The 11074-nt window shown below is 37.0% G+C and overlaps 3 protein-coding genes and 1 long non-coding RNA gene across 4 annotated transcripts in view; 3 read left to right on the forward strand and 1 right to left on the reverse strand.

Moving 5' to 3' along the window:
• Positions 684-1843, reverse strand: LOC109127500. Its single transcript, XR_002034058.1, has 2 exons — positions 1177-1843; positions 684-1104 (listed from the first exon to the last, which is right to left on the reverse strand). It is a non-coding gene; the product is annotated as an uncharacterized LOC109127500 (long non-coding RNA).
• On the forward strand, positions 3175-7688 carry LOC104721138 (beta-galactosidase 3-like). The gene is made up of 18 exons (XM_010439056.2): positions 3175-3546; positions 3707-3802; positions 3886-3998; positions 4116-4182; positions 4275-4367; positions 4480-4623; positions 4748-4836; positions 4947-5052; positions 5167-5254; positions 5349-5467; positions 5572-5736; positions 5829-6007; positions 6097-6206; positions 6288-6397; positions 6494-6604; positions 6695-6808; positions 6895-7434; positions 7519-7688. Exons 1-18 carry the CDS (start codon positions 3361-3363, stop codon positions 7657-7659), a joined length of 2571 nt encoding a protein of 856 aa, XP_010437358.1. The 5' UTR covers positions 3175-3360; the 3' UTR covers positions 7660-7688.
• LOC104721137 (beta-galactosidase 3-like) lies at positions 7830-8845 on the forward strand. The gene is made up of 3 exons (XM_010439055.2): positions 7830-7965; positions 8052-8591; positions 8676-8845. Exons 1-3 carry the CDS (start codon positions 7873-7875, stop codon positions 8814-8816), a joined length of 774 nt encoding a protein of 257 aa, XP_010437357.1. The 5' UTR covers positions 7830-7872; the 3' UTR covers positions 8817-8845.
• LOC104721139 (purple acid phosphatase 25) overlaps positions 9495-11074 on the forward strand; it is a 2610-nt gene continuing 1030 nt past the window's right edge. Inside the window, exons 1-5 of the mRNA XM_010439057.1 lie at positions 9495-9901; positions 10026-10241; positions 10360-10471; positions 10560-10786; positions 10875-11013. Of these exons, the coding sequence (XP_010437359.1) occupies positions 9743-9901; positions 10026-10241; positions 10360-10471; positions 10560-10786; positions 10875-11013 (853 nt within the window). The 5' untranslated portion in view covers positions 9495-9742. The remainder of the gene's footprint in view (positions 9902-10025; positions 10242-10359; positions 10472-10559; positions 10787-10874; positions 11014-11074) is intronic.

Raw genomic sequence — 11074 nt, forward strand, 5'->3', positions numbered from 1 at the left:
AAATTTGGTGATGTCCAAAAGAAAAAAGAGAGAAAAACTTGTTTACCAAAAAAATAAAGAGGTATAGAAGACAACTCTATCACCATAGGAAATTGTTTTTTTTTTTTTTTTTTTTTCCGTTTTATATGAATGGAAGGAATCTGTTTTAAACAATTTCCAAAAAGGTTAATGAGTTAATCTTAGAGAACTTTTTTACCTTTGACAAAAAAGAGTAGAGTCGGTGAAACTTTGGTGGGATCTAGTTGGTGTTATCTCTAACTAAAATTCAACCACCATTAGCATAAAAACAGGGCAAAATCAATCCACATAATACATGTAAAAAAAAGTATTAGACTCCAAAATGTGAAGCAAGGAATTGAAGTGGCCTTGTCATATAGTTTTAGGTAAAGCGTAATGCGACTGCGTGCCGGTCTGCCCCATTATATTCTTTTTTATTTGTATGCTCTTCTTTTCCGTTTTCTCTCCGCACTTCATGCAGTCGAAGCCTTATAATTAGGGTTTTAACACAAATCTACAACCTCTCCTTTTTCTTATACTATATAAACATCCCATGTGGACACCAAGACCTGGAAATCTTGACAATCAGCTTTATTTTCAATAACTAATTTAAATAGATTAATTAGTTAAATTAGCTTTATAATGAGACTTTGTTTTGACCACTTATATATATATATATATATATATTTTTTTTTTGATAAAATGTGAATTATATAACCGGATGGAACATTGTTAAGTACAAGACTTTAGGGGTAAAAAACGGAGCAGCTATGACCAAAAAAAAAATTAAAAATCTATAGGAACTAAAATGTTAACTGGTTTAATTAACCATTGGCGAACCATTGAGAAAGTAGACGGCCGCATCCTTTCCGATACAGGCGAGCAAAGAGGGTGTCTCTAACACTGCAATCAATCTGGGCGCAAATTGCAGAGGGGGATAGTGATATGCCATCATGGAGCCTTCTGTTCCTTTCCCTCCACAACATATAAATATATAGTTGCCTGAACTGCTATATCCTTTAGGGAGGACGAGAGATTTGGAGATTTGGACATTAACCAAGAGATCAGAGTGGACCAGTTGACAAAGATGCATGGATGATGGCTAAGCTGAGACATGGTGTTGAGCCAAACTTCTTCAGAAAAAGGACAATGAAGGAGAAGGTGATCTGGAGTTTCTACCTGAGAGTTGCAGAAGAGGCAATGTGAAGGAATGTTCATTCCCCATAATAATAACCTTGCTCTAACAGGGAGACGGTTCATGTTAGCAATCCAGAAGTTGAATGCATGCTTGGGCACCGAGTGTTTGAACCAAACAGCTTTGGACCACTTATAATTAGGTCCACTAATAGATTCGTACAAACTATTAACTAAAATTCTCGTGGTTATATTGGTTATTGTCCCATCGTATAAATATCAAGGATGATATTTTCTTAATTTCGAGGGAAAGTTTATATATTGGTATGTCGTTTGGACATGATTAAATTTGAATAAATTACACTACAAGTCTACTATAACTATCACTACAATTTGTTAAAAACCCTCTTGAATGCATAACGAAAATATATCCAAAGTATGTCTATATGATATTCTCAAAAATTATATATATGAATATGAAACAAATAGAAGAAACATTTTGGTTGTTCAACAAACGAATTAGAGAAAACACGATGTTTCAACAACAAAATTGGAAGTTTCCAACAATTAGAAAAGCTGATTGATATCATCGAATCCGCATCTGATTGCAAAATCTGACCAGAACTCGAAAACTAAAATAATAAATTTTGGGAATAATAATAAAATAGAAGAAGATAGCTTAAGTGAAAGTTGAATGTCGGACCGTCCGTACCGGGATAGTTCTAAAGAACACACTTCTCCTTTTTCTTTTTTTCTTCGACAAATCCAACTGTTCACAGTTGTATTCATAAGTTCCATAATACCCCTAGTCAAATGTGAAATCACGAGTCAAACCCATCAACGCAGACTATTGTCGGTGTCGGTGGGTGAATACTAGCGTATCATTATTTAGGGTAAAACTGGAATTTTCAGCTCTCTGAACAAAATAGTGCATTCACATGTATTTGTAAGGGATTGATTATCTTTTTTTTCTTTCTTTGTTACTGTCTTCCGGCTAATCCCTTGATTAAGGAAGCATCTATTAATTAGATCTCTAGTGGGCTGATGAATTTGAACTTTCATCAGATCCAAGAACCTAACCAGTCTTTAAAGAAACTTACAAAACAAATTGTAAAAATATACAGCACAAGCAAATCTAGAAGGTTCATAACGTACCAAACGCTGCTTAACCAGTTGGAGATCTTCGGTGGGGCTTTTAATGTATGTTTTTTTTTTTAGTTTCGTTGAGAACTTATTATAGTAATTCATTTTTACTTTTGTTTTTCTCATCCATCAATAAATATTTTTGATATACACACTCAAATTCGGAAACGATTAACCCGAAGATGATAGATATAATTAGGCCAAAGAAAACAACAAAAATAAAAGTTTGGAATAATGCGAATTTGGTGAATATAATAGTATGGTAAAAAGCCTGTGTACATATCTAAATGACAGGTATACTGTGATTTGGAGTTTGGAAGTGGAAGACACATGTACGATGTGAATCCATTTCCGACGACTATCCCAAAAGACTCCTCCACTTCACTAATAAGAAATCAATGTACTTCACACGTACTTTGATTTTTAATTTTCTTCATATCACACTTACTTTAAATAACCAAATCAAATTTCAACATCTCTCTACTAATGAATCTTCTTATATATCAAACCCTCAACAAAACATACCATCTTTACATTAAGGTAGTGACTAGTGACGCACTAGATATAACAAAATCAATCAACCAAACAAAAAAGAAGAAACTGAAGAAAAAATATAGCGTGATTAGCTGCTTTTAATTCAATCAACGTGCTTCTCTTTTGCCTTTTTCTCATCCTAAAAATATCATTAATCAACTCACTTTTTCTTCTTCTTTTCTTTATATCTTCCCGTTATTTTTTTTGTTTCATTAATTTATTTCCGTTATAACATAGTAATATAATATATATGGAAAACAATAAATAAATAAAAAAATGTGTAAAAATTGGTGGGAAAGCGTCGGTACCTCACGGCCACGCAGTGATGATGCGAGTAGACACTTGTGAAGTGCAATAAAAACCCCTTTCTTCTTCCTCTCTTTCTCCTTCGTCTTCTTCTTCATCCTCCTCCTCTCTTTCTCTCTCTCCTTATTAAAAACCCTTTCTTTCTCTTCTTCACAGAGAGCGACAACACAGACCCAGAAGAAGAAGCTTCCTTGTTGTACTCCTCCTCCTCCTTTCTTCTTCTTCTTCTTGTCTGGTGAAGGGTGAATGTGGGGAATGGGGAGTGGAGATTCAGCTTCTCGAATGATTCTATGGCTATGCTTAGGGTTTTTGATTCTAGACGTTGGATTTGTGCAATGCGGTGTTACTTATGACCGTAAAGCACTTTTAATTAATGGGCAGAGACGAATCCTCTTCTCTGGCTCCATACATTACCCTCGCAGCACTCCTGATGTAAGTTTCAACTTAAAGCCCTCAAGTTTTGTTTTTTTTAGGGTTTATCAAATATAAAAAAACCCTAACTTTGTTTCTTTCTTTGTTCTGTTTTTTATCAATTAGTTTTTTTTTTTTTTAATTGTTGACAGTTCTTTTCTGGTGTTGTTGCTGTTTTTAGATGTGGGAAGGTTTGATTCAGAAGGCGAAAGATGGAGGTGTTGATGTGATTGAGACTTACGTTTTCTGGAACCTCCATGAGCCTTCTCCTGGAAAAGTACAAACTTTTTTCTTACTTTTGTTCTTCAATTATGTTTCTCTTTTCTTTGAATATTGATATGGTTCCTTTCTTCTTCTCAGTACGATTTTGAAGGGAGGAATGATTTGGTGAGATTCGTGAAGACGATACATAAAGCTGGTTTATACGCTCATCTTCGAATCGGGCCTTATGTTTGCGCCGAGTGGAATTTTGGGTAAAATTACTATAAAATTCCTCTCTTGCCTCTAGGTTTGGTTACATGTGTGTGTGTATGTTTACAGTTACTGTTTCTGTTTACTAAAGTTTTTGTTTTTTTCTTGGTAATGACCAGAGGATTCCCTGTTTGGCTCAAGTATGTTCCTGGAATCAGTTTCAGAACAGATAATGAGCCTTTCAAGGTCTGTTTTTATGTTCCACTTTGAGTTCCCATTACTTGATTAGAAGCTAGACTTGGTTTCAGATAGTAATGTTGTTGAGATAATGTTTGCAGAGAGCTATGAAAGGATTCACAGAGAGAATTGTTGAGCTGATGAAGAGTGAGAACTTGTTTGAGTCTCAGGGTGGTCCCATTATCCTTTCTCAGGTAAAAACTTTTAACTGAATAGGCTAATACTCTGATTAGTGATCATGCCGAGTTATGTTTATTAGTGATCTATGTGAGTTAATAGAAAGGCGTCTCTATTATTTTACTGTAGATTGAAAACGAGTATGGAAGACAAGGGCAGTTATTGGGCGCTGAAGGTCACAACTACATGACTTGGGCAGCTAAAATGGCTATAGCAACTGAGACTGGTGTCCCGTGGGTTATGTGCAAAGAAGACGATGCCCCTGACCCTGTGGTGAGTTTCTTGATTGCATAAGCTTTGTAATAAGTTAGTAAGTGTTAGTTGGTTAATTGGTCTGGAGCGGGTGAATCTGTTTGACGTTGAAGAATGAACTCATACTTATTGGTTTTGGTAACAGATAAACACATGCAACGGTTTCTACTGTGATTCGTTTGCTCCGAACAAGCCATACAAGCCTTTGATATGGACTGAGGCATGGAGCGGCTGGTACAGATTCTCATTTGATTTCACTTTATATGTGTACATGGTTTTTATCATCTTCCAGTGATCCAGTCGGTAACTTTTTTTTACCCTTTAAACTGGAAATGCATTATCAGGTTCACTGAGTTCGGTGGGCCAATGCACCGTAGACCAGTTCAGGATCTGGCGTTTGCCGTTGCACGTTTCATACAAAAAGGAGGATCTTTTGTTAACTACTACATGGTATGTACACTTTAGCAACTGGTTAATCATCTAGCACCTAACACTGTAAGATTTGGTTATCATCAACATCAAGCATCTTAAAATGGAAGATTCATTGTCATTTCTTGATTATAGTATCATGGAGGAACTAACTTCGGAAGAACAGCCGGAGGTCCCTTTGTCACCACCAGCTATGATTATGATGCTCCGATTGATGAATATGGTAAGGGCAGGAAACAAACAAAAGTTCCTACACATTGATGGAATATAAGGCCTTCCTTATGTACTAACTGAGTGGTTGTTTTAATGTTAAATAGGTTTAATCAGACAACCTAAATATGGTCATCTAAAGGAGCTCCACAGAGCTATCAAGATGTGTGAAAAAGCTCTGGTTTCAGCTGATCCTGTTGAAACATCATTAGGAAACAAGCAACAGGTAATAATGCATTTATCATGATAGGTTCGTTTTGGTTAAGTTGTAGAAAGTTTCTGTAGCTTTTACTAATTTATGTCCCTCTTTTTCTTACTTTATTTTCCCAGGCTCATGTATACTCTTCAGAATCAGGAGATTGTTCGGCTTTCCTTGCAAACTATGATACAGAGTCCGCTGCAAGAGTATTGTTTAACAACGTTCATTATAACTTACCTCCTTGGTCAATCAGTATTCTTCCTGACTGTAGAAATGCAGTCTTCAATACTGCAAAGGTAAGTGTATATGATTGTTCTGAAACTGGGAATTGTGATTTCTGTGTATGATTTTTTTCTGAAACTTGTGGATTTCTCTTCTTTGATTGCAGGTTGGAGTTCAAACATCACAGATGGAAATGTTGCCGACAAACACAAAGAATTTCCAGTGGCAGAGTTATTTGGAAGATCTGTCTTCTCTAGATGACAGCTCTACAATCACTACTCATGGACTCTTGGAACAGATAAATGTCACTCGGGACACAAGCGATTATCTTTGGTACATGACCAGGTAAAAGAAACCATATGCCATCTCATTAGACGTATACTTTCCATAGCTTTAATGTGATTCTCTAACAAACATCTTGAATTTGTATGCAGTGTTGATATCAAAGAAACTGAATCATTCTTGCATGGAGGAGAGCTACCAACTCTCATTGTTCAATCTACAGGCCACGCCGTGCATATATTTGTCAATGGACAGCTTTCGGGTATTGGTTCTTCCAATAGTTTGGCCCATTAACTTCCCATAGAGAGTTTCTGATATGCAAACTTATATATATGAATTGCAGGTTCTGCCTTCGGAACAAGGCAAAACAGGAGATTCACTTATCAGGGAAAGATCAATCTGCATTCTGGAACTAACAAAATTGCGTTGCTGAGTGTTGCTGTTGGATTACCAGTTAATATTCTTTTTTTCTCACCAGCTTGCTAAGTTGTTTTTCGTTTTTCTCTTCTCCTGATGCTTTTGTAATTATTGTTTTTTCCGTTTATGAAGAATGTGGGTGGACACTTTGAGTCATGGAACACTGGAATCTTGGGTCCAGTGGCATTGCACGGGTTGAGTCAAGGGAAAAGGGATTTGTCATGGCAAAAATGGACATACCAGGTGTTTTATCTTTGTCTTGTTTCCATAAGATTCCAGTCTCTTGGTTTCCATTTTTTCCAACGTTTAGTTGTTTAATTTGTTTTTCATCAGGTGGGGCTGAAAGGTGAAGCTATGAATCTTGCATTTCCAACCAACACTCCCTCTTTTGGGTGGATGGATGCGTCTTTAACTGTACAGAAGCCTCAACCTTTGACATGGCACAAGGTTAGACTGAATGTAACGCAACTTGACAAGCTGTTACTGGAAATTGGAATCTGAACTAACGGAACTGTTGTCGTTTTGTTTCACAGACTTATTTTGATGCACCTGAAGGAAACGAGCCGCTTGCTTTGGACATGGAAGGAATGGGAAAAGGTCAGATTTGGGTGAACGGTGAGAGCATTGGGAGATACTGGACAGCATTTGCGACTGGTGACTGTGGTCATTGTAGCTACACCGGAACATATAAACCAAACAAATGCCAAACCGGCTGTGGTCAACCTACACAAAGATGGTACCATGTTCCGAGATCATGGTTAAAGCCGAGTCAAAATCTGTTGGTTATATTCGAGGAGCTTGGTGGAAACCCATCAACCATCTCTTTGGTCAAAAGATCAGTATCCGGAGTTTGTGCTGAAGTTTCTGAATATCACCCGAATATCAAGAACTGGCAAATCGAAAGCTACGGAAAAGGACAGACATTTCATAGACCTAAGGTTCATTTGAAATGTAGTCCAGGTCAAGCTATTGCATCTATCAAATTTGCCAGCTTCGGGACTCCTTTAGGAACCTGCGGGAGTTACCAACAAGGAGAGTGTCATGCCACTACCTCATACGCTATCTTAGAGAGGGTAAGAGACATAATTTTTACATAGACAAAATTGCAATCAGGCTCATGTTTTAAATATAACCAAGATGTGGTTTGTTATATGCAGAAGTGTGTAGGGAAAGCGAGATGCGCAGTGACGATATCTAACAGCAATTTCGGGAAAGACCCGTGTCCGAATGTGCTGAAACGGTTGACAGTTGAAGCAGTTTGTGCCCCAGAGACATCTGTAACCACTTGGAGACCTTAAAGAGAACCATTGAGCGAGCCATTTGACTACAAAATGTATAACCAAACAATACAGAGAGAGGAAGAAGAAAAACAAATGTAAGCTGTGTTTAAAATGTGTGCGTGTGTGTGTGNTTGTCTTGTTTCCATAAGATTCCAGTCTCTTGGTTTCCATTTTTTCCAACGTTTAGTTGTTTAATTTGTTTTTCATCAGGTGGGGCTGAAAGGTGAAGCTATGAATCTTGCATTTCCAACCAACACTCCCTCTTTTGGGTGGATGGATGCGTCTTTAACTGTACAGAAGCCTCAACCTTTGACATGGCACAAGGTTAGACTGAATGTAACGCAACTTGACAAGCTGTTACTGGAAATTGGAATCTGAACTAACGGAACTGTTGTCGTTTTGTTTCACAGACTTATTTTGATGCACCTGAAGGAAACGAGCCGCTTGCTTTGGACATGGAAGGAATGGGAAAAGGTCAGATTTGGGTGAACGGTGAGAGCATTGGGAGATACTGGACAGCATTTGCGACTGGTGACTGTGGTCATTGTAGCTACACCGGAACATATAAACCAAACAAATGCCAAACCGGCTGTGGTCAACCTACACAAAGATGGTACCATGTTCCGAGATCATGGTTAAAGCCGAGTCAAAATCTGTTGGTTATATTCGAGGAGCTTGGTGGAAACCCATCAACCATCTCTTTGGTCAAAAGATCAGTATCCGGAGTTTGTGCTGAAGTTTCTGAATATCACCCGAATATCAAGAACTGGCAAATCGAAAGCTACGGAAAAGGACAGACATTTCATAGACCTAAGGTTCATTTGAAATGTAGTCCAGGTCAAGCTATTGCATCTATCAAATTTGCCAGCTTCGGGACTCCTTTAGGAACCTGCGGGAGTTACCAACAAGGAGAGTGTCATGCCACTACCTCATACGCTATCTTAGAGAGGGTAAGAGACATAATTTTTACATAGACAAAATTGCAATCAGGCTCATGTTTTAAATATAACCAAGATGTGGTTTGTTATATGCAGAAGTGTGTAGGGAAAGCGAGATGCGCAGTGACGATATCTAACAGCAATTTCGGGAAAGACCCGTGTCCGAATGTGCTGAAACGGTTGACAGTTGAAGCAGTTTGTGCCCCAGAGACATCTGTAACCACTTGGAGACCTTAAAGAGAACCATTGAGCGAGCCATTTGACTACAAAATGTATAACCAAACAATACAGAGAGAGGAAGAAGAAAAACAAATGTAAGCTGTGTTTAAAATGTGTGCGTGTGTGTGTGTTCAAACAATTCCGGGTTTAGAGTAGGTTGAGTTAGGTAAGAGAGAAAGTCTGTAGAGTTCTGATGTGTCTCGGGCAATTCCGGGTCTTGTCAAAAACATTCTGGCCACCGGTCACCACCGACCATTTTAACCGGTTATGGAGGCTGGGACTATTAGGTCTGAATGAAGTCAGGTTAAGGTTTGGTTTGATTTGTCTTTGTAATCACCTAAAGAAGGTTCAGGTTTAGGAGAAAGGAGATCCTATTGTGAACCTTTTTTCTTTCAAACGTCTTGTCGTTTCACTTTCCTAATTTAGTTCTAGTTCTCTTTTTCATCAAAAAGTGTGGAATTTTATTTTTTTATATTATTAAGCAAATATGATTTATGCAATTACAGAATTTTTATAGAATGTTGTCAAAAAAAAAGAATTTTTACAGAAATTTTGTTTTATATTATAAATCAAATATGATTTACTCAATTACAGATTTTTTAATATTATAAATAAAATATGATTTACGCAATATGATTTGATATTTATCCAATAATGTTTTGGAGATTCTAATATCTAATATCCAATAATGTTTTGGAGATTCTAATATCAAATCTACCCAATGTTTATAAAAAATCACTTCAATCTTTTCCTATTAGAATTAGAATTTGAATCTTTTCCTATTATTACACCCAAAAGAAATAATATTCTTTAAAATTCAACTTTATCGCTTCGTTTGAAAAAAAGAAAAAAAAAACCCTAATTAAATTGTATATATACGATACCATACATCCTTAACCAGAAACAAACAAACTCAAGCAAGACTCTTGCATCAGCGATCAAGTATGAGGATGAACATAGTTATACTTGCTTTTGTGTTCCTAAACATTACCACCGTGATCAACGGTGGTATAACGAGCAAATATGTCCGACAAGCTCAACCATCAACCGAGATGCCTCTCTCAACTTTTCCATCTCCGGCTGGTCACAATGCTCCTGAACAGGTTTTTATTTCTTAGATGATAAATTTGTGTCTTGACAATTTTAAATTATGTTTCTTTTGATCCATATACGTACGTCGTCATCATCTCTGTATATTATATTGACAATTTGAACCCTTGACTCTAGGTTCATATCATTCAAGGAGATTACAATGGACGTGGCATCATCATCTCGTGGGTAACACCGTTAAATCTAGCTGGTTCTAACGTCGTTACTTACTGGAAAACCGTTGATGGCGACGTGAAGCCAGAAAAGAAGAAAACTCATGCCTCCACATCGTCTTACCGATTCTATGACTATACTTCTGGCTTTCTTCATCACGCCACCATTAAAGGACTCGAGGTTTGTGTTAATTTGTATAACTTAGCTTGTCATCCAAATAACAACATTGCTTTTTTTTTTTTTGTTCTGTTTTAAAGACTTTTATAAAATCTCTTTTTTTTTTGTATGTACACGGCAGTACGATACCAAGTACATCTATGAAGTTGGTAGTGATGAATCCGTTAGACAATTCAACTTTACTACTCCTCCAAAGGTCGGACCAGACGTTCCATACACATTCGGCATTATTGGTACTTATTTTTCTTTTACAAAAGCTAGATTTCATTACTACTTCCAAAATCGATAAATCTAATATATACGTTGTGTGTGTCTGTACAGGTGATCTTGGACAAACTTATGCTTCTAACGAGACATTGTATCATTACATGTCAAACCCTAAAGGACAAGCCGTTCTCTTTCCTGGAGATTTATCTTACGCAGATAACCACCCGAACCATGACCAAAGAAAGTGGGATTCTTGGGGAAGATTTGTTGAACCTTGTGCTGCTTACCAACCCTTCATCTATGCTGCCGGCAATCACGAAGTTGATTTTGTCCCGAACATAGTAAGTTCACATCATAATTCTCTCAAATTTAGCATTTTTTTTTTAAATAATTAGTTTCAGTTTTAAGAACTTTTTTAATCTAAATTAGGGGGAGCCTCATGCCTTCAAGCCCTATATTCACCGTTACCATAACTCCTACAAAACTTCGAAGAGTACTTCTCCTCTTTGGTTCTCTATTAGACGTGCCTCTGCTCACATCATCGTCCTCTCTTCTTACTCTGCCTATGGTAATTAATACACGCAAACATCGATCATTAGGATTTTTGAATGTTTTTTTTTTTTTTTTTT

The sequence above is a fragment of the Camelina sativa genome, chromosome 11 (genome assembly GCF_000633955.1).
Source record: "Camelina sativa cultivar DH55 chromosome 11, Cs, whole genome shotgun sequence".
NCBI lineage: Eukaryota > Viridiplantae > Streptophyta > Magnoliopsida > Brassicales > Brassicaceae > Camelina > Camelina sativa.